A 24,388-nucleotide genomic window follows, 5' to 3' on the forward strand; every position below is an offset into this window, starting at 1 on the left:
CCGCCGCGACGCTCCGCTGGCCGACGCACAACACATGCGGCCGCTTAGAGAAGAGAAGCACTGGGACGCCACATCCAAGGTATCACCATCCGATGCATGACTTCGCTCGCAATAATTAAACGGGCCACCTCGCTCTGCGCGTCTCCAGTCAGCTGGGCGAGACGGCGACACGAGATACACACCGCTACTCGTAATCAGACGCCGCCGCCGCCGCTGCCACAGCAGAAGGCTATGCAAATGACACAGCTGCCATTCTCCGAACCAGAACATCCAATAAGATACAGTTGTACGAAACTTTCAATAAAAGTTATCTTATGTAAAAATGCTGTTTCATTCTACCTCATGCCCGAGCCAAGGAAGAACCCACCCTGCCCACATGTTGTTAAGAGAGAAAAATTGATTAATTTAATATTTTCATCCACTGCGGCCGTGGCTATATTTTTCCTTTATTGTCATTTCCATTCCTCATCAGGGGAGGGCTGGCAGCTGCATAAGCGCTGCTCTTCAGGCAAGAGACATAAATAGACACGAAAACATTTAAAAATGATATAAAAGACATAGCGTGGCGGAATATAGAAACAAAACAGGCAGAACAAAAGCAAATAAGATGTACAAAGTGGTGACTGTAAATCAGAGATAAAAATCTAATAAAATGTTACACACAAAAAAACGACACACTAGATTGAAAGGCTCCAGGAAAAGTACAGCTGGAGCATGAAAGTCCATAAAACAAGTAAAACAGCCACATGACAGACGGCGTAGCAAGGAACTGCCATGGACAATAAACAGGTCGAGCACACAATTAAAACCCACATCACTAGATAAAACTATATAACGGCACCGAAACACAACGCTAAGGTAGCACACTTATACCAAATAAAAACCTGGGAGGATCTGCATGGGAGGGGGGACAAGGGAAATAGGAAGAAGGGTAAGGAGGCGAGGAGGAGGGGAGAGAAAGGGGGATGAGATGGGGTGTGCGCCGAAGGAGGCTGGGAAGGAAAGAGATGGGAGAGGAAAATAGCCAAGGACAGGGTGTAGGGACTCAAGGAGGGAAGGAGGAAAATCCGCTCTGGGAGAAGGAGCGGTGAGGAAAAAGGGAGCCCTGGGGAGGGGGGAGGGAAAGAAGGCCAGGTTATAGTTGGAAGGAAGGGTAGATGTCATGGCAAAGTTCATGGTCTGGGAGGGGAAGGCCCTGGAAATTGCCCTGATGGAGGAGATGGAGGGTGTGGAGGTGGAGAGAGAGAGGGATACAGGTTAGAGGTGTGGCAACCGGCGAGGGGTGGAGAGGAAGGAGGTAACCAGGAGGATCAAGGCTGCAGACAGTGTAAGGGATGTGGAGACGTTGGAGGAAAAGGAGATGGGGGAAGGGGATGAGTTCATACAGGAGCCGTGTGGGGGAAGGAAGGCGGATACAGAAAGCAAGGCGGAGCACATGGCGTTTGAGGATTTGGGCCACGGCTAGGTGGGGCAGCGCTTATATTCTCTTCGTGTAGATGCTACACCAGTCGTGGTGTCGTCCTAGTCAGCGTACCATTTGGTGACGTCGTCTCACAGCCCTCTCCGATCTTCCCCGTCGTGCCGACACATATCGTTACGCCAGAACAGTTAGTGTTTTATTTTACGAATGCAATTTCGGCATTAAGCTATTTTCAATGCAGTAGTGTGCATTATCTGTTGCAATAGTTAAATAAAATACTAACAGCTGAAGGCAAGATGACGTAACTTTAAAAATTTAGAGAAGCTTTGGACCCATATTACAGGAATTTAACCACAGTTCTCTTTTTTAATTACCCAGGACAGTCATTTTCTCAGCGGGACTGCAGAGCAGGCGTTCGTTTATATTAAGCCTAGTTTAAAAGGAGACACTGAATAGCGAAACTCGTTTGTCGAAACTGGCTTTTCAAAACTAGTTTCATAAATGGCAGCATCAGTACATCAGTGTACAGTTGGATTTCGATATTTCGTGTGTAGAATCTTGTACCATAGGAGAGGATGCTATTTTTGGTGGCCTGTATCCTCTTTCTACAACACAAATGCACATGTGAATTAACATGGTTCTTTATTTACATGAACAGATAGCTGGTACTTAACTTTAACAGAGCCCATGTGTTGTGGTACAAGCTCATCCACAATATCCTCTTGCAGACAATATCGGTAATCTTGGTATTACAAACCTGAGCCTCGCTGCTCGTCTCGATCTGGCCGCTATGCACTGTCGTAGCCTGAGTGAGTACGTGAGAGTGACAGTGAGTTAGTGAGGGCCTCCAGTCAACGACGGCATAAATACTTGCTGTCGAGAGAGTGTTGGCGGCGTGTTGCTTGTCAGTGTGACTCTGACCTCTCTCGTGATAGGTGCGCTTGATCCAGCACCTACTATAGGTCTTTGTGCTACGTCTTTGCCGACCAGTGTGTTGGCGACTGCTTACACCAACATATTGTGAGTATCGAAGTGCCGCCTTCGCCTCTGAAGTGAAAGCTGTTGCAGTTGTACAGGTATTTTCGAACTAAGACTTGTCTGCCTGAAACCAGTAAAATTTGTGGCTGCATAAAGATAGGATGGCAACTCGAGTGGTCAGCGAAGAAATTCGGGTGGATCATTCCAGTTGCTACTTCAATCATCTGAGAATGATGTCAATGCATTCACGAATCTTACCAGAGATCAAGATGCTAAAGGTATGAAAGGTATATGAGAAGCATTAAAACTGAACACATCGCGTTTTTATAGCAAGTGGAAATTTTTATTCGTCTATCCTGTGATCCCCACAAGACATTCCAAACACCACAACTGTCCGCTCCAGATGGTTGTACTGTCACTTGTTTCAGAAGTTTCTTATCTCCATCTTTCGGACACCAAGCTTTTCGCTTGGCACATATTAAATTTTCTGTTTCCACCGTTAGCTGCAAATTGTGTTCTACATTTGCGCACCTGTGCTTTTAGAGAAGTTGGTCTCTTCAGTTATCATTGGTTTTTCCGTCTTAAACTTACTACAAACAATTAAAGAGTATTTTTCACCAGATGTTTTTTTTATTTATTTATAAAGCATCTTTCGTGGCCAATGACAGTCCAGACCACTTCAACTGGGAATCAAAATACATTCCTAGAAATTTTGCATTTGTTATACAGTCTATAGAGGTGGCATCTACATTTAATTTAACATTGTCATTTTCCCTCTTCAAACTGAAATTAATGGCATTAGTTTTCTTTATGTACAATGTCACTTTATTGCTTATTGACCAATCGTAAGCTTCCTAAGAGCTTCATTTGCTTTCTTTGCAATGATTTTTGTTTTCTCAGTGACTATAATATTGCTGTCATCAGCGAAGAGAATTTTTTCACCAAGTGTGACACTACAGAGAAAGTCATTGAAGTCAATCAGGAATAGCAACGGTCCTTATATGCTACGTTGCGGAACCCCTATATTGATGTATTTTGGTTCTGATAAGTGTTGTACTAAATGTTTGGATCTATGTGTTATCTCTACTCTGCTAGGTATGATCGAAACCAGTCATTAGCTACCCCTCTCATTCCTAATGCTTCTAACTTATTTAATAGAATCTTATTTGGCAAGATACAAAAATATGCCTGTGACACACTCATATTTGTCAAGGGCATCAAGTACAACCTTTTGCTCAGTAGCCACGACATCTTCATTTATTTGATGTTTTTACCACAAAGAATTGCTTCAAGTGTTGCACTGTAACAACTGCATTCCTTGTAATAATTCTGATTCGCGCCCGACAACCATTTATGATTAGGATAGCTGCCCAAAATCCAACAACTTATTGTGTTTCCCACTCTGTCACGTTTATAGAAATGGCACTTAACCAAAATACGTACAAAAATTGATAGTTTTGGCTGCTGAAAGCTGGAACGCAACGATACTAAAAAGTTTTGTCAATGCATGTGCAGTTGCTGTCACGATAATTTCAAAACTCACAATGGAAACTATAGACAAATAGAAAAAGAAGGCCTTGCCATTGTCTTTGCTTTAAAAAAAATCTACATGGTCATCATTTCACCCTGCTGATCGACCACAAACGATTGCTGTCACTACTTCACACTGATGCCAACACTTCTCACAAAACCAGCTCACGGCCTTCAATGATGAGCTCTGTTTCTTGACAGTTATTCCCATGAAATTCTATGACTCATCGTGCCAATGCTGACCTACTTTCGTGGTTGCTGGTGGGTCCAGACTCCTCCTTTGATTCCAACCCACAAGTCTGTGGCCACGTAGATACTGAAGACGAAGCACCTCTGACCTCACTACTTATCGATGCTAAGCCCGTGGCCCAGCGTTCTGTGGAAGACCCAGTTCTTCATAAACTTCTCCTTCTAGTATGTTGGGGTGGGTCATTGGACCAACAGCAGATGGTTAATCCAGACAGACAAGGTTATTGGTGTGGGCATTGCTCTTCAACGCCAGGTTCAACACCTGCTTCACCAACGTTATTGAGGCATCATACAAAACACCTGTCACAACCACATATTCGAAAGGGATAGACAGCAACATTACTGGCTTGGTGGTCACCTGTGCATCTTGCAAAAGGAAACAAGCAGCCCCACTAAGTCGCCATTTTCCCATGGCCGCAGATATCGACACTGTGCAGGCTCTTTTCTCGGCCAACTGTGTTTCACTGTGGTCGATGTTAGATTTGGTTTTCCATAAATCTCCTGGATGTCTTCTACGTCATTTCAGTATGTGATTCAAGCCTTGAACTGTATCTTTGAGACTGACTGTGTGCCAGAAACAATTGTCGCCGACAATAGGCCTCAGTTTACATCCACAGAGTTCACTTCTTTCTGCACATCCAGTGGAATTGCTCTCGTCCACACAGTGCCTTTCCACCCTGTGTCCAGTGGTCTGGTGGAGTAGCTTGTTCGAACATCAAAGCTTCACCCGCGTCACCCTCTCGATGATGATGCACTCACCATCTTTTTGGGCTCCTATCAACAGGAGGGGACCAGAATGAGATTTTCGCTCTGCAGCGGAGGGTGCTCTGATATAAAACTTACTGGCAGATTAAAACCGTTTGCCGGTTTGAGACTCGAATTCGGGACCTTAAAGTTTGGAAGGTAGGAGACGAGGTACTGGCAGAAGTAAAGCTGTGAGGACGGGGCGTGAGTCGTGCTTGGGTAACTCAGACGGTAGAGCATTTGTCCGTGAAAGGCAAAGGGCCGCAGTTCGAGTCTCGGTCCGGCACACAGTTCTAATCTGCCAGGAAGTTTCAGGAGGGGACCAATCCAGCTAACACCCCCTCACATTTAGTGGACAGCCAGTCAAAGACTGAATACTGATCAAGCATGAAAACAGGAACAAGGCATATTGAACTGTGAAAAAGGAAGCAAAATAGAAACAGTGAACGTACAAGAACAAGAAGTGCAATGCAGAGGGGGCAGGAAGGGAAATGGCGTTGTGACTGGGTGGTCACGGTGTTGGACTGGGAAGCGGGCGAGCCGTGTTGAAACCTCTCTCTAATGACAATTTTTTTTCTTCACAGTTCACTTTACTCAGTTTTGTGTCTGTGTCGTGGTGTAACGTCCGTTTGTAACAGTGAGGTGTAAAGTAGGGACCTATAATGATTTTGCGCAACTACTCTATTAGCAGCTTTCGAATGGAAAGCGCAACGTTTGATGACAAGACGACATGTCAATCGAATCCTCCACTGGAAAATACGTCTGGTGTGTCATACACGGCGTTAGTGACAGTACATGTGTCATATGATAGGAATCTCTTATCGACACAGATAATTTGTATGCCTGGTAAGTGACTGATACATGCCTCCTTGCCTGATATAGGCGTTCATATGAATATGAACGTAGTCACTCCCAAGAAAATGACGAAAACATAACAGTTTGTCCCATAATGAACGCAAGAGTTCCACATACACACAGTTTCTTCGTGTACTGACAAAACATATGTTTTTAAAATTTTTGGAGTTCCGTTCCGTTTCGGAAGTTTCGACTCTTGAATTCCTTTGTTGTAACGTAATTCACACCCGTTTATTTTATGTTTTCACTTCTGTAAGACGTCTATTTTGTATCTCGCCTGCTCTCACTATTCACCAGATTTATCAGATTTATTTGCGGCGGTAACGTATTCTTACCATACGACTCATGTTCTATAACCAGTGTGTAGCATGACAACTGCCAACAGTACAGAATGAGAGCTAACATTTCAGTGAGCAGACGGACAGTTCACAATGTGGTGCGAAAAAAGAAAACGAACGGACGAGTTTTGAACAAGGCTTGCCCACCTGGCATTGCCAGTTATGCACGACGCCGCTGTTGTCTGAGGCTGCTCTATATTTCACTTTTTGTTCTTGAACCGTTCACTCATTCTGTGTTGCTTTTTTTCACACTTCAGCACATCGTTCTGTTGTCATGCTTGATCTGTGTTCAGTTTTTGATAGGCTATCCACTGGGCCATCTTACCACAAAATCTGATGGGATGTGATGGTTGTTTTCCTTGTCAGTACCCCCTGTAAAGTAGATAGGGCCTCTTGTCGGGTAAACCGTTCAATGGGCGAAAATCCTTCGATTTGACCCCACTTCGGCGACTTGCGCGTCGATAGGGATGAGATGATAATGATTAGGACAACACAACACCCAGTCCCTGAGCGGAGAAAACGTTCGACCCAGCCGGGAATCGAATCCCGGCCCTTAGGATTGACATTCGGTCACGCTGACCGCTCAGCTACTGGGGACGGACAACTCATACAATGAACGAAGTACAGTGGAGAAATCATTACGTTCGCTCCACCCACGCCACACTCGTCGAGCCTGCGTAAGGTGGGCACTCACCTTGAAGCGGAGTGGTCCAACCGGTGGCGCCGCGTAGGGGATTCCCTGGAAGCAGCAGTAGGGGAACCCCCACACTGTGCGCCGGCGACGGCCGAGTAGCTCGCCCTGCGAGATGCGAACTTTCACCGTCGCCTGCTCTGCGCCCGCCATGCTTGCCGCTGCGTCTGCCACCGCTACAGAGTCCGCAGAATACGCTACGGCGGACTGACTTGCTCCTGCAGGTTACGTAAGTGGCAGATGGCACGTCGGAGGCGGGAGATGATAGCGCCGTTTCGTGAGTCATCTGGTGGCGCGCGAATCGCTGTGTGGACAGCCTAAGCCTAGGGGCCACACGAACGACCTGGCCCAGTCTGTGGGAAGCAGCAGGAATTCACGGCTCATAGCTACATATCAGTATTTAACACCAGGCAGTGCTGCAGCGAGGTGACGCTTTCTTTTTTTTAAAAAAAAAAAAGTTCAAATGTGTGTGAAATCTTATGGGATTTAACTGCTAAGGTCATCAGTCCCTAAGCTTACACACTACTTAACCTAAATTATCCTAAGGAGGAACACACAGACCCATGCCCGAGGGAGGACTCGAACCTCCGCCGGGACCAGCCGCACAGTCCATAACTGCAGCGCCTAAAGGTACATTGTCCAAGACGCGACGCACACTAGCGACTGCGACGGGTCGCTACGTGACGTCAGAAGTTGCTTGCTGGCGCAAGCGCAGTTCGAGTTTGGGATGCGACGCGCGACTGTTGCGGCAGCTGCCGCAGCACTGCACCAGTGAGGAGTGTTGCGACGGAAGTCGCACGACACAAAGACGTACGGCTGCCAGAAAGATGTCGAGCCACTCAAGGAAAACTGAAATGAGACACCCACAGGATGTGATGCTCTGTGAGCTGGTCTCACGACATCCTTGCCTTTACGATTTGAAGAACCCTAAATATAGAGACACTATGTTCAGAGACAGAATTTGCGAAGAAATTGGTGCACAGTTGAAACTGGCAGGTGAGTCAAATATATAATATTTTCCCATTAATGCAAATTTTTCGGGCCTGTTATGAAAATCAGTATAATCCATGCAGATGTAGAATTAGAATGATGAAAATGAACTTGAAGGTCAATTTTCGCATTACTCTTTTTTGTGACGATAAAAATTGAAAACGTCAAGTACATTATAAAATGAACAATCTAAAGAACAACGAGAAAGTTACATTTTACAATACCTTCACTTTGAAAGTAAACGGTAGATTGGTGTCTTGATGATACCTTCTAGTTGTGAAAAACCACCACCAGATTGTTGTACAGCTTTCTGTAATCAATAGATGCTCGTTTTTGAGGAAGGCGTTTCTCAACAGATTGCGCAAACAGTATGCTGCAATAAGTAATTTGTCACATTCGCTTCAATTCATTGGTAGAAAATGGTGCTAAAAAAACTTGTGCCAAAAGTGCACTACTGTTTTACAAGGCCCTTCTGGTCTGACACAGTTCACAATTGAAATTCGTCTTTTGTAAATCCTGGAGTCATCTTTTGAGTGCAGCTTGGCAAGATTAAATGTTCATGTCATCCATAACGATGTATGCTGTCAGAATATAAGAATATGGAAGTTCATTTGGATGGGAATAAAGACTCAGTCGGCTATGAAAGTTGCCTTAGCTTGTTCCAAAAGTTTCTGCATGGGAGAAACTGACAAGTATAATTTGGGGAAATTTTGTGAACAAGCACGGACATTATTTCTTCCACATTTCTGCCAGTGTATACTGTAGACGTTCAGAATGAAAATTCTAGAGATGTTTAAGGTGTAACCCTATCTTGTTGTCAGGAACTTGAAACAATGCATTGACGCAAGCGTGCGGTTATTGTTAATAAACTTATCTTTCATTGGAATTTTACGTGAAATGTGCAAAAACAGATGGAGGAATATTCGGGACTCGTATCAGAGAAATAAACGAGAAAGAAAGCTTGGAACAGGTTCAGATGCCTCAGCAAAACCACGAAAATGGGTTCTGCTTGATCACTTGGGTTTAAGAAACCTACATTTCGTGGCATTTTAAATGAAATTGTCAAGAGCATATGGAGAAATATTAGTAACTCATACCGGAGAAATATGACATAAAATGGTTTCATTAGGTCCAAATGTGTCAGCGAAACAAAACAAATGCATTCTCTATCGTGTGATGACCACACGATTCTCGTTGCGCGTCGATAGAACTGGCGGCTAGTCGCGACGCTCCCGGAGATATATGAGCCCAAATCTCGGTAACGAAGTTCGATATCATTCTGATCTCAACTTTAAAAATAATTTCAATATGTTAGCTTCTTTTCATTGGCAACGATGTATGACCTAACGTAAACCATACGTAAAGTAGCCAGCGACCACATTTTTCACTGTACACAATTCAAATTTTATGAAGTAGGTTACTTGTAAATTAAGTATCGGGATAACTGTGACGAATATCGGAAAAATAGACACCTCATTATCAAGCTGTGATGTGAAACTGTAAGATACGCAAACATCAATTTTTTGTGCCTTTTACTTTCCTCACAATTGATAGAGAAGTAATATACAGCGAAAAAAACACGCAAAACCGGAAGAGATACTTTTCAATTTTTTAAAGTAAAAGGAGAATCTGTATCGAAAAACTAACTCTGGGAGCCGATGTAACTTTGTTGCATTAACATACAGTATTTTTTACAGCAAGAAAATCGGAATTCTTATTTTTCTTATGTATTTGAATCCGCCGCCGCCGGCCGCAGCTTGGGAAACGGCGACGACTCCAGTCGTCTTGCGGCCGTGCCGCCGTCTGCCAGGGTGGGAAAAGAGGAGGGGGCAGCGTCGCAGTCGCAGCCAACTGTCGCGTCTTGCACAACGTAACTTAAGGCTTCTCGGCTAATCCCGCGCGGCTTTCTGCCTCCTGGTTGCATTTTCCATTGCACTGTTGCCCAGTGGATCTATTCATCAGCCGGCCGCTGTGGCCGAGCGGTTATAGGCGCTTCAGTCCGGAACCGCACGGTTGCTACAGTCGCAGGTTCGAATCCTGCCTTGGGTATGCATGTGTGTGATGTCTTTAGGATAGTTAGGTTTCAGTAGTTCTAAGTCTCGGGGACATGACCTCAGATGCTAAGTCCCATAGTGCTTAGAGCCATTTGAACCATTTGAACCATCTATTCATCAAGTCCACAGAGGAACTTAGTCTTTCCAAAACGATTCTGCAGAACCTGTTCGATTAGAGAGTCTTGTAATTGCACATGTTATAGTCTAACATTGACGCATGACAATAAGTTTGTTTTCTGTTGTCACAATCTTCAATCCGAAGAATGGTTTGCTGCAGCACTCCAATCTATTCCGTGAAATGTCCTTGATTTCTGCATAACTACTGCAACCTACATCCATTACAACTTGCTCATTGTGTCCCTCTACAATTTTTGTCCACCATATTTCCTTCCATTAACTAATCGACTGTTCCTTGATGACTCAGTATATGTCATACCCACCGATCGCTTCTTTTATTCACGTTATGCCATATAGTTCTTTTCTCTTCAGTTCGATCCTGTACTCCCTCATAAGGTATTCGACCTGTCCACCTATCCACCAGCATTCTTCTGTAGTATAATATTTCAAAAGCGTATATTCTCTTCTTGTCGACCTGCTTAGCATAACATTTCGCTTGTGCAAGGCCACACTCCAAATCAAATGGCTCTGAGCACAATGGGACTTAACTTCTGAGGTCATCAGTCCCCTAGAACTTAGAACTACTTAAACCTAACTAACCTAAGGACATCACACACATCCATGCCCGAGGCTGGATTCGAACCTGCGACCGTAGCGGTCTCGCGGTTCCAGACTGTAGCGCCTAGAACCGCTCGGCCCTCTCGGCCGGCAACACTCAAAATCAATTCAGGAAAAACTGCCCAATACTTAAATCTGTGTATTTGATGTTAGAAAACTCGCCTCGCTCAGAAATGCTCTTCCTGATATAGCCAGAACGCATATTACGCTGATTAGCCAGAACATTAGGACCATCGACCTACTACAGATATAAAGCCCTCCAGGCACTAGCTGTGTCACCTGATGAGGAATAACTGCTAGTCAGACACAAGTACGGTATAAAGGATGGGGCCCCTCCACGCCCACACCAACATGGTGATTAAACCAAAAGTTCTACTGTCACCTCCGTAAACATGTTAGTTTTTGAATCAGGCGTCACAGGATGCGGGCTGTGATGTTATCCATGCGTCTGGGTAAGACTACTCATTAACATGGTCCATCAGGAGATAGAAGTGGTCGAAAACGATTGAAGGGTAGCGGTTGTAAGGGCAGAGGAAAAAAGTGTCAAGGCCAGCGCCAAGGGACGGGTAGTAAGGGCAGTAGCGGCTTGCTAGCTGCGACAGAGCATGCAAGGTGAGGTGAGGTTAGTGTGAGGTATCGTGCATCGTTACCTATGTGCTGCATGTTCGTTAGGCCGGTATTAAATTATCAAATTTCTTTGTCAAAGATTTGATCAAAGATGTGATCAAATATTCCGTCAAATATATTTGACAAAGATCTTTGACGTAGCGCTAGAAGGGGTATTACACTATCATCCATTTTTTCGTCAAAGTTCAAGATGGCTGACAACAACAACTTGTTATTAATCGCAGCAGTTGCATGTACCACAGTTGCACTGTCTGCATATGCGGAAGAGAAGCGGCGGAAAAAAAGGAAACAAACCTGGGTAAAGCCATGTGTTTTACGACGACACGATAAAAGCATTCAACAAAACTTGTTACGTGAGCTTATAGTGGAGGACGTCAAGTCGTACATCAATTACTTAAGAATGGATGAGCATACGTTTCTGTATGTGCTCAATGAAGTGTATCCTCATATCACAAAGCACAATATTCACTTAAGAACTGCTGCATCTGCAGAAGACAGGCTCACTGTAACACTCCCGATTCCCTGCTACACGAGAGGGTTAGGTTAGGTTAGGTTAGGTTAGGTTAGGTCAGGTGAGTTCTCCAACCTTCGTAATCTATTTTTGTATTCAGAGTGCCTCACGTTGTAAAGCGCCTCATCAGCATCATACATCTCTATTCATTTTGTAGTTGTTGGCACACACCAATTGTATTTACCTGCAATGTTTATAAAAGCACTACAGACTACAGAATGCAGCGATGCTAGCGCTCCATGTGGTAACATGTCACATTGCAGTGAACAGAAGACAAGCGACTTCTTTGATCAAATCTACAGCGAGGCCCTACATTTGATCAAATATTGGATGACATTTGACAAAGTTCCCTATTACACCATCAAATATCTTTGACAAAGATATTGGACAAAGATATTTGACAAAGAAATTTGATAGTGTAATACCGGCCTTAGCTGGGTCAATCCGGGTGCTGCGGCTGGGCTCGCTTGTTGTCTCCTGGGCTGGCCGCAGTGGCTTCCTCCCTGTAACAAAGGAATTCGGCGCGGCAACGCATGCGTTGCTGTTAGGCCCTCTGCTGCGCCTTGTCGTCAGTGACTTGGTGCAGCTTCATCAGGCTGGTGCAGAACGGCGGCGGTCGGCTACCGTTCAGCATCCTCGTCTACTGCACGGCGCAGCCCTTCTGTATTGTAGCTTCTATGAGCTCCACTTGTTCAGAGAGCTGCGCCAATTCAGCGTCGGAGGAAGTCATGCCGTCCGCTCGAGCTTGTGCGATGAAGGCTGCCCTTTTGGCTTCTCGATTCCTTGCGGGGCCCGCTCCCGCAGCAGTCGGCGTTGCCACCGGTTCTGCTGGGGCGGCGTTTGTCTTCTTTGCACCTTTCACCTGCGATGCTGCTGGGGCAACCGCTGGGACAGGCTCGCGAACGTCCTTCTGCGAGGTCGCAGGAGTGTTCGCAGGTACTACTGCGCTGAGGCCTCGGGCGAAGACTGCTCGCAGTTGCCTCAAGGCCTCTTCCTTCTCTGCAGCCACGGCGACTGGACACAAGTACGGTGTTGTCCGTGTGTATAATGGGGAAGGCGCGCGGTCTATCTGAGATTGACCGTGGGCCAGAGGCTCGACGAGAGCATTTCGAAAAATGAGCTACTTGTTGAGTGTTCGAGGCGTGCAGCGGGGAGTGTCTTCAACAAAACCAAGACGAAACCACGCCTCATTACGTGTACTGGACGTGATAGGCATGAATCCCGATACGTTCTCCATCATGTCGATGGGATGTTGCAAATTCTTCGACTTCCAAGGGAACATCTCCTTGACATCTATAGTGCTGCATGGAGACAAGCTGGCGGCGGCTCCGTTATACTCTGGGGAAAACTCACACGGGCATCCATGGGTCCAGTGGAGCTCGTGAAATGCACCACGACAGCCAGGGAATATCATAAACTGGTTGCAGGCCATGTGCACCGCTTCGTGGTGATCATGTTTCCCGACAGCTGTAGGGAATTTCAGCAAGATAATGCGCCATGTCACAAGGCCAGGAGTGTGATGAAGTTGTTCGAAGAACATAGTGGCGAGATCCAGTTGACGTGCTAGACCCCCAGCACGCCAGATTCAAAACGAACACATGTGGAATGTGACTTCAATGCGGTGTCGGAGGTCATCGGCCCCTCCTCTGAAATTTATGGTAACTGGTGACTTGGGTGTGGAGATATGATTCCAACTCCCTCCAGCGGCCTACCAGGGCCTCACTGCTTCCATAGCGCGACGCATTGCCGCTGTTAATCCGTGTCAAAGGTGGACATACCGGCTACTAAGTAGGTGGTCACAATGTTCTCGCTGATCAGTGTATATCATCTCAACTTTAGATAATATCAATTATTTTGCTCCCCAGATAGCAAAACTCGACTTTTACTTTTAGTGCCTCATTTCCTAACCTAATTCCACCACCATCGCCCGATTTAATTCGATTACATTCCAGCTAACAAACTACCTAACCACAATCGAACTACTAGACGAACACCTATTAAGTTTCCGCAGCACAGCATCTGCTTTAATAAAGGTAACAGATGATCTGGAGCTTGCCACGGATGCGAAAGAGCCGACTGTCATGTTCTTCTTAGACTTCAGCAAAGTCTTTGACAATGACGACGTCGACATTTTACCTGCCAAAATTAGCAGCCTAAATTTCTTGCCAAGAGTTTCGCTCATACGTAACGTCTTGCCGGCACTTCGTCATGTCATAATGGAGGCGGGCAGTATCAGGCGAGATACTGGGTTTGGTATTCGGTCCTATGCTCTTTTCTTTGTACGTAAATGATGTCCCACCAAAACACCAGCAACACAAAGACATGTACAAGCATAACTTCCTATATACCACATACTAGGGATAAACAATTACTCTATGATTTTTTCCACCATGTACAAACTCTAAGGATTGCTCGATGAGCGGATACGGAGCAAAAAATGTCTAATGAAGGTATATCCGGAAATGATTGGTTTGCATGCTAGGGACCATGTATTCAATCGTACTTTGTTAAAGAGACTGCGTCGAAGACGCGCTGTAGCATGCAGCCACAGTTACAGGATGCGCGGTTTCCTCCTAGATGGTGGTACTGTTCCTCGTACACCATGTCCTAGCGCCCTCCTCTGCCATAGTAATTGGAAACGTTGTGTCCCATTCACTTCTCTGGCTGACTCACCTTGTGAGGTGATTGTACAAAGTGGTTCCGTATCCGAATCGAGATCTAGCCGACATGGTGTTTACTAACGGAAAGGCAAATGGCAATGGGTGGTTGGCAGCAAGGTTGTTTCAAGAGGCCTATCCCCACCAACAACAACCACAGCATTAAATATCTGCAAGAGTGTTTTGCCGTTGGTCTGAGACAGGGTAGTTCAAATGGCTCTGAGCACTATGGGACTCAACTTCTGAGGTCATTAGTCCCCTAGAACTTTTTTTTTTTTTTTTAAATCTTTATTCATAACATAATAATAATAATTATACAAGAATGACCCACCACCTTATTGATTAGTGGGTCCTATGTTCCTACTGTTTACAATGGCAGCTTCTACATTACAGTTAATTACAGACAGTTATGTTATTTTAGTACTAGGCAGACTACTTATTTTTAAATTAGCTTAACCTCTAGTTACTACAAAAGAGCTAATACTAACTGCCTGCAGCGTTACAATCGTGCCAGTGTAAGTATACAAACCTACTGGGAAGCCTTGCCCATAGAGCTAACCCCTATGGGCGTGCCCCTGGCACAGGGCAGGCAAGGATGGTTTGTCGCTGCAGGTTCCTAATTTACTATCCTATTCTAATTACCTAAATCTACGTCTTATTCTACGTCATAGTCGGTGCGTTGTCCTATTCGGGATTGCCCCAGTCCCCCTAGTCCCGGTCGTGGCGGATTCCAACTGCAAAGTCGACCTATCCACGAACGGGCGGTATGGGACCAGAGCTGTTGGTCGCAATCGGTGTTTCCTATTTGTCTAGGCTTGTAGGTCTCTCAAGAAAGCTTTTAGTACTTTTTGTGATACCTCGTTGGCCAGTATATTTAGTATATGAAAAGTGTCCTCTTGTCTCAGAAGGTCATAGGTATTTGTGTTTGGTAGTTGTCGTCTCAGTGTCCCGGCTACATCATCGAAAAGGGGGCACTCGTAAACCACATGGTCAGGAGTACCCTCCGGTGCACCACAGTCGCACGCAGGCGTCGCCTTTTTCCCAAACCGACTTAGATAAGTCGGATATGGGCCATGACCGGTGAGAAAATGGAACAAACCCCTAGTTGGCTCAAAATACTTCATTTTTAATCTTTCCCTGACGTCTGGTAGGAGCTGAAAAGTTCTTCTACCAGTTTCGTCTGACTCCCATATCTCCTGCCATAGATCTATCCCTCTTTCCCTTATCTCCCCTTTATCCCTGACTATTACCCCCATAATTTCCTCTATCTTGGTGTTAATACCCCTTTTGGCCCAGTACCAAGCGGCCTGTTCCCTAATCTTAATATCTAAAGGGCAGAGCCCCATAATGATTAGCAATGCTCCACCCGGAGAAGTTCTGTATGCTCCCACGGACCTTAATATCATGTTCCTTTGTACTCTTCTCACCGTCACGGCAGGCACCACCCTCGTGAGCCTGTGAGCCCAGACTCCTGATCCGTAACCCACTATTGATGTCAGAATACTATTGTGGTAGAGCTTGATTAAATGAGGCGGGAGGTGGAATCTCTTGTGTCCTATAGAAATCAGGTTATTTAATAATTGTATGGCTTTCTGGGTTACAGTTTCTATGTGCCTTGCAAAGTTCCACCTTTCATCGATGATGATTCCTAGGTAGCGCGTTTCTCGTCTCCGTAGAACGGGCGTTCCGTCGATTCTCACAGTCGGGTTTCTCGTTAATTGTCCTTTAAGTAGCAGGTAGGTCGACTTAGTTGGTGAGATCGTCATTTTGGTGTTGCGGCACCATTGTTGTAGTTTATTTATTGCTCGTTCTATTTTGGGTTCTATATCCTCGCGACTTCGGCCGCCGACCAGCAGGAGGAGGTCGTCAGCGTAGGCTATCACCTCTAGCACTTCTTCGCTTTGTTGCAGGCTTTCCAGAAGAGGCTCCATGTGGATGTCCCAAAAAATAGGACCCAACACAGAGCCTTGTGGGCAACCCTTGGTGATGGTTTTCCGGACTTTTCCGCTAGGGGATGATAGCCATACCTCCCGATCTTCACAATAGCTCCTCAAACACCCATATAGCAGCCCTGGACACCTCTTCTCCCGAAGGCAGGAGAAGAGCGAAGGCCACCACAGGTTGTCGAAGGCGCCACTGATATCCACCATGATGCCAACAACATACTTACACGGGGCTGAGCTGCAGACCTCGGCCGCCAGGGCGATTGCATCAGATGCCGATCGCCCCGGCCTAAAACCGAATTGCCTGTCGCTCATCCCCTGCAGCATGCGATGAGCAGTCAGTCTGTTTGCTAATAACTTTTCAAGGAGTTTGCCAAAGCCATCCAGCAGGCAGATGGGCCTGTAGGATTTGGCCTCAGCAGGGTCCTTCTCGGGGCCTTTCTTGATGATAACCACGTCTGCAGTTTTCCATGTTTTTGGAAATTTGCCTTGTCTAAGGCATGCGTTGTAAAGTTGCGTAAGTGGGGCAACTAATTGTGGTGCCAAGAATTGCACTACCTCCGCCACAATGCCGTCTGGTCCGGGGGCTTTCCCTTTCTTTAAGGACTTGATAAGAGCAGCAACTTCCTCTTCCGAGAAGGGGAGGACCGCTTCGTCATTGACGTACCTATTTAGGTCTTCGTTTCGTAACTGACGCTGCTCTTCGGTGTCATTATTCCTGTCATCGTCAGGCAACAGCGACTGAAGTAGGACCTCGGCAGTTTCCTGCCAAGATTCCGTCATTCCGTCACCGTGCCTGAGCGTTGATATCATAGTTGGGGAGCGAATTTTCTCCCTCACCAGTCTATATGGTATACCCCAAGGATCGAGGGCCAGCTGATTAGTTACGAAACTCTCCCAGCTGTTTATTCTTGTCTTTTGTAGCTCTTGCTGAAAGTTGTCCTTTGCCTCCCGGTATAACTGTAGCCATCTTTGCTTCTCCCACCAGACGACACTGCGCTGGTAGTGCTTCCTTAGTCTTCTAACAGACTGACGCAGTTCTTGCAACTCGGCTGACCATGGTGCCGGTGTGGCCTCCACGGCCCTCCTCCTGGTTGGTACGGCCGCCTTTATCGCCCTCGTTACCGCTCGTACCAGTCCCTCAGCTCTGTCGTCCACGTTGAAGTCCTGTCGTGCGTCTCCTTCTGGTAATGGAGGAATGTCGCACTCTCTGGCTAGGCGTTCCCAATCTGTTTTTCTGAAATTTCTTTGCACCTCCCACCCCATGGCCCAGCGGCACTCTCTGCCTCCGACAGTGAAAGTGATTAAGTTGTGATCACTGGTGGTAGCATTGTCTTCCACTTTCCACTCTTGTATGATGTTCAATACGTTCGGCGTGACCATCGTCACGTCTATATTGGTGCCCTGTCCTCCTCCAGCCACGTAGGTGGGGGGATTCCCTGGTCTATTCGCTACCACCAGTTGAAGAGCCATTATTGTCTCCTCTGCTTTAGCACCGTTTTCATCCCTTGTGCCACTGTACCATAGGGGGGATTTGGCGTTTATGTCGGCAGTTATAATGATTCTACGCCCGCGCAACGCCGTGGCAACACTCACTAGGTGATCCAAATGTCTTTCAATGCTATCACCGTACTGAAAGTACATATTGATGATTATTATAATTCCGGAAGGAGATTGTATCTCCACGACGTTGCAGTGACTGTTTGAATACTGTGACAAAAGTGTTGCTCGCAGTGCGGAGTTTGTTATTACAATAGCCGCCTTGGGGCTATCCCCGCTGCTGACAACTTGCCACGTTGCGGCAGTGAACGCTACCTTTCCAGCCAGAGAGTACGGCTCCTGTAAACAGAGTATATCTAGTCTCTTCTCCACCACTTCCTTACGGAGCTCCTGCATAACTAGTCGACTGTTATGAGTGTTTAGTTGTCCAATTATTATTCTAGTCGTCATGGAAAGTAGGTATGTATGTGGTCATGCGGCCAAGTTTTATTCCAGTCATATGCCAGTCGTCCGTTTGCCATAACTGATTGTTGGTAAAGTTCATCTAGGTCAAATTTTTCTCCTCGTCTGTCAAACACTTTTTTGAGCAGGTCTCGCAGTGCTCCGAAGTCAGTGGGGAGGTTCACCGACTTTAATTGTATTCTATCCACAGCCTCCATCACCGAGAAGGTTACCCTTCGTCCATACTCATGTCCTACTCGGACCACGTGACGCAATGCAGTGGTCAGGGTTGCCGGCTGCTCCAGTCTAGCAAGCTGCATGGTGTACTCAAGGTTTGGGTACACCCTCACCGGGTCCACGGGAGGCAACTTAACCACCGGGCTGTCATTGGTGTTGGGGTTGGTGGTAGAACTCGTTATTTTGCATTCTTGGACAGGTTTTATAACATTGTCTGTCACTACCACAGGATGCTCTTGCCGTTGTAGATTTTTAATCGGCAGCTTATCCCGGCATTGGGAGGAGGGTGCTCTGATCTCAGATGGTAACTCAGTTTGTATTCCAATGTCCCTGGTGGGGGAGTCGGTTTGTATGGATTTGTCGACTGTTGGTGTGTCGACACTAATAAGCGATTTCAGGAAATTCCTGAATCTACTTGCTCTTATTGCATCCCTCCTCCTTTTGCTCGGGGATTTATGCTTTGGCATCCTGCATCGTATGCCATCTTCAGCCATAGTCAATGCGGGAAATCAACCTTTGTTCGAGCATCCTGTAGGTAGGGCAGTTTCGTCCTGTGGCTCCACAGGACTTCTTGCCACGACTCTTACACGGGATGCAGACACCTGTGGCCTTGCAGTCTTTTCGTGTATGTCCATTATCACCGCATTTGGAGCAAGCCGACCCCCTAGTGCAGTGCCTCAGGATGTGGTCTAGGTCACCACAGTTGTGGCAACGAGGTACCACAATATAATCTTTTGTATTTATAGCGTGGAATCCCACGTATAGTCTGCCCAGTACCGTAATTTTCCTCCACATTGTAGCAGTGACCTCGGCGACGTGATGTACAACATCACGGTCCCGAGGACCCGTCTTAAATCTTAGTTTGAAATTATTCTCAAATTCTTTTTCATCCATATCTTCAAAGTTTTGCTTTCTGATTGCCTCAGACAGCTCTTCGTTAGTCATTACAGTAGGAACATCATATAGTATGATCAGGGGGTTCCTCTTTTTTGGAGGTTCACACTTCACTACTGCATTTAGTTTAGGGTTTTTAAGGAGTTTGTCTTTGTCTTCTTCCGTCGCAACTTCCACAATTACCGAGTTGCGGCTTGGTTTCACACGTTTTATCTTGATTTTGTCTTTAACAGGGTCTATCGTAGTGGTTAAAAGTTCCTGTATTCTTTTCACGCTTGTATCTTTTCCAGGCAGAGTCCTTAGGAAGACTGCCGTCTCCTGTTTCTTTGTTGCTCTGTCTATTGCCTCTTTTGTGATATTTTGTCTGGGGGCTTGCGCTGCCACCGCCGCCCAGGTCTTGTTCGGTTGTTGTTGTTGTTGTCTCATCCGGGTGTTTTCTTTTTCTAACTCCTCTACTCTTCCTTCTAGTTTAGCATGAGCGATTGCCCATGCAGCCAGTTCATTTTTAATTTGCAAGATTGCTGCCTGACTTATCTTGCCATTTTTGATGCTCTGTTCTAAGAGCAGCGTAATTTTAGAGTGTCTCTGCATCACAGTATAGTCCTCCACTGCCTGTCCCACCTCGTCCTGTGGAGAGGGATCAGGCGCAAAAGAAGCTCTCGTAAGCGCACTAATATCACTCGTCTCTGTTGTCGCCATTATGAACGAGTGATAAAAAGAAGTGGGAGCCCGTCTCTTACCCCGGACCGGCTCCTCTGGCATGGGGGGGGACTCTCGCAGCTCGCCCACCGACCTCGCCCCTAGGTCAAGGGCACTGCCGAGCTGCCGGGTTCAGCGCGCCGTCGCCAGCGCACTGGTCCCCATCGATGGCCTCGTCGTCGACGATTTCACACGACGCTCCTCGGCAACTGCACCCCGCACTCCGGAGAGGCGGATGCACCTCTCGCCCTTCGCCGCCTACTTGCCCGAGTTTCCACCTGAAGGCCACCACTCAGGTGGTGGGTCGGTCCCCCAGTCGTTCGGCGGTCTGGGCCCATCTAACCTGGCCCAGGCGATGTCACCACCACCTGGGTTTGGCAGAACACGCCCCGGTTACCCAGGGGCGCGGCGAAGCACCCTTGCCGACTCGCGCCGTGATCCCACGCCGACAAACGAGGTCGCCGGCATGCAGAGCACCTGCTGGTCTGTGCCCTGCGAACAGAAAGGGACTGGTGTTCGGTCCCTCGACACAGCTCCCCCTGTGCCACGCACCCTTCGCTTTCGCATCGGGTTGGGTCGCAGCTCTCCCTTTTGACGCAAGGCAGAATGCCAAGCTTGACGTCTGGCACCACGGGAAGGCGGAAAGAGCCACTTGAGAAGGAGAGGCTGTTTGAGACGCATCACTTCCCCAGGTGAGGACTGCCGCGGCACGCTCGACGTAAAGCGATACGCTTCAGTGCGAGCTTCCGTGCCTTACGGCGCGCCGGCAACGGGCGGGCCCGTACCGAAACACGCCGTCAAGCGACTGACCTCACGCCAGAACTTAGAACTAATCAAACCTAACTAACCTAAGGACATCACACACATACATGCCCGAGGCAGGATTCGAACCTGCGACCGGAGCGGTCTCGCGGTTCCAGACTGCAGCGTCTAGAACCGCACGGCCACTTCGGCCGGCAGACAGGGTAGTTTCAGGAAGCGGGAAATCTTGAAGGACGTACCCGAAATTTTCGGACACCAGACTTGGAGTAAAAGTGAAAGGCGACCGCCATGTCAGTACCAGGCAGCTGGCCCGCTAATACGTGGTAACCTAGACGAAAGTGTAGAACATTCTCCCTGACAATTGTTACTACCCTTGTCACTTACAGCGTGTGTGCAGGGGTTCCTAGCGACAGACGTTCCACATTGGGGGCACTTTTGTCGCTGGTTTCTTCACCAGGCAACCTATTCACAGATGAGGCCTCCTTTAATCTGAGTGGTATCTTCAACCTTCGTAACAGTCATCTGTGGAACAGTATGCAGAACCGCCATGGTGTGAAAACAGCGTATTACTAACATCGGTGCAGTAGGAATGTGTGGGCTGTGATAATTGGCTACCGTATTTTGGGGCTAATCTTCCTTCCACGTCTCCTAACAGGCCAAAACTATCGGCGTTTCTTGCTGGTGACTTCGTCTCACCTGCCATTGATGATTCGAAATGTGGCTGCTACATTATGCTGCTCCAGCCCACTTCGCCGTTAACGTCAGCACTCATCTCAATCGTGCCTTCCCCGCCAGATGGATCAGACGAGGCGCCACAGTTACCCGTTTCAGATGTGGAGACACTGTAGAAGTGTATTCACGCCACCTTTGACACTGTTCGAATGCAGCCCGGCCGATGTGAATGTGTGAGACAGAACATGCTACGGCGCGCACATGCATGAAAACCATTTTCAAGAGATACTGTAACTGTGCGTGCATGGCACAGCGCGTGTTAGACCGCAGATTGTGTAACAATGTGTGTCTCTAGCATGGAAACCACGTGTTTCAGAACTTAAGTTCATTAGACCTTCTTTGTTCCGTATTCTATCATCGATGAGTCCCGAGAGTTTGTACACGATGGGAAAAATCACCCCATATACCTGAGCCGTAGTTGTGTCCGGCTCTTCGAAAAGCGCGCCAGGCGGAGTGCTTCCGCTTCGCGTCTAGTGTTTGCGGTGGCGCTTTCGGTTTGGCGCGCTGTTTGGATCGCTACCGCCCTCTGGCAGGAGGTGGAGCAAGTGTGCGGTCGCGTGACGATCGAGAAGTACGTACTGGGCGGTGACCGAGAGAGGTGGTGGCGCGATCGGGGCCCTGCTGTTGGGGGACGTCAACTGCTCGCCACGTGCTTTGGCCGACCTCTTGGCTGTCAGGGGCTGAGTCTGCCTCACCCGCATGTACGTGGCTGGCCTATGGAGCTTAGAAGCCGTGGTGCAGGGGATCAGCGCATGGGACCGTATGTCTTCTTATCGGCCGTTGAAACCACTGGCAGCGGTTGGCTCTGGCGAGAATTTGGAAGTGCAACGTGTTCCCGGCGCTGTGGTGGGGTGTGAGAAGTTGAGTACTGTTTTTATAAAACAGTGAACCGTGGATTTAATTTCAAAAATTATTCTTAAGAATTTATTTTATTTACTAGTGATTCATCAAGAACATTATCACATTTAATCACACTATGTAAGCGTAGAAGTCGTTGGCAGGGAGTAGCTGATGAAATCATAAGCAAATTCCTTTTTAACAAATGGTAATTTATTCACTTTAATGGCGCCTAAATCATTTTTTAAAAGAAACAGATTTAGAATTAAAATCAGAAAGCACCCTCTAAATATCAAAGTTACAATTTATTCAGAGGTAGAAAGAAACAAATTTTTGACTGTATGAGCTTTCGGGCTGAGAACCTTACCACTCCCTTTTGACACGGCCGTAGTCACGACCGCTCACAACAATCTCTGAAAGACGACACTGGTGCAAATCTGCAACACACCAGACTACTTTAAACTAAAAGTTTTAACAATTCACACAAGCACACAAACTATGCACCCCGTAAGAGGGATGGAAATGGTACAAAACACTATCATTAAAATATTAACTTTGCCAGCGAAGGTGCAACTTGATTTTAACTTCTAAGAAAATTCTTACGGTGAAAGGGTGGCAACTTTATATACTAAAATGACCATTTAAATAAAAGCCCACGAAATGCAATCTTATATAAAATCGTACAAGGTTGGCCAAACAAGTTAACATGCTCTACAGTACACAGATACCGCCTCTCAAGATGATAGGCACGATCAAAACATATTTCACGAATTAGGCCGTTACACTCCAAGAAGTAAATTCGTTAACACATCAAATCCGAACGGCAGACAGACACTAACTGCCTAACAAATGCGGACGAGAGACAGACGAGCAAGCTGGGGACGAGAGACTGACCAAGAAAACAAGTAGAATTAAACAAGAGTAAATCACAGAACGTATCACCAATCACTTAACTTCTAATAAACTGCGATTTCTCGACATGACCTGGCGTAGCACCCCCAAATCGCTCTTCCGAACCGTCCGCTGCCAGCCGCTTCAACGGACGCAGGAAGGCGCGCCAACCTCCCGTCTTTCCCGGTCCGCACCAACCGACCGATTCCGCACTGCTCCGTCCGCGACTGCTGCTCCGTCGCGACTGCCCTGCTGGTGCGTCTCCCACTCACTTCCAGGCACACGACGGCGGAAATACTGGCTCGGACCCAACCATGCAGAGGAAACAGGCCCACTGGCAAAACGACGTGCCTGCACCAGGAAAGGACCGAGCCAAGCTCCACAAGATGGTAACGGAAGGGGCCCAGAAGCGCTCGGAGAACCAGTTACACCACAGCGTCGCAGCTCGCACCGGCCAGACTGATATGGGTTGACTCCTGTTGCTCTCGCTATACGCCGCAGCCCACTGGACTCACGTGGCGACCTCACATGCGCCGACGCATGTCTTGTGTGTCAGTGCGCGATCGACCAACCGATCGATCCAACCTCGAGCAGACGGGTGGCATTACGCGCAGACTCAGATGCAGGAACTAAGCCCCGACCGGACGACCACTCGCTGGGTTCTCTTACTGGCGGAGTGGAAAGACTCTCATTTTCCCAGCTTTAAAGGTTGATCCGAACGACAGACATACTAGCACTCCGAACGACAGACAGACACTAACTGCCTCACAACTGCGGACGAGGCACAGACTAGCAAGCTGGGGACGTGAGACTGACCACGGACTGACCGACTGGCGAGCTCTTAGCGCCCCTTAAATGCACGTGAACTGGCAACCTTTCCCACCAAAGGGGGACACCAAAGCTGCGATTGCAACAGTGGCGCCACCCCGCCAGAAACGAAGGGCGACTGCTTCACACTACGCGCTACGGCGCGCTCTTCAAAAGAGCCACTTTTACCTCGGCTTATATATATATACACTCCTGGAAATTGAAATAAGAACACCGTGAATTCATTGTCCCAGCAAGGGGAAACT

General features: G+C 47.3%; 1 protein-coding gene across 1 annotated transcript in view; it reads right to left on the reverse strand.

The window, feature by feature from the left end:
* The window catches only part of LOC126106564 (pyrethroid hydrolase Ces2a-like), a 319,251-nt gene extending 312,255 nt beyond the window's left edge, over nucleotides 1-6,996 (reverse strand). The window contains exon 1 of the mRNA XM_049912908.1: nucleotides 6,809-6,996. Within this exon, the coding sequence (XP_049768865.1) occupies nucleotides 6,809-6,958 (150 nt within the window). The 5' untranslated portion in view covers nucleotides 6,959-6,996. The remainder of the gene's footprint in view (nucleotides 1-6,808) is intronic.
* Between the last annotated feature and the right edge of the window lie 17,392 nt (nucleotides 6,997-24,388).

This window comes from Schistocerca cancellata, chromosome 10 (genome assembly GCF_023864275.1).
Source record: "Schistocerca cancellata isolate TAMUIC-IGC-003103 chromosome 10, iqSchCanc2.1, whole genome shotgun sequence".
In the NCBI taxonomy this organism is placed as follows: Eukaryota; Metazoa; Arthropoda; class Insecta; order Orthoptera; family Acrididae; genus Schistocerca; species Schistocerca cancellata.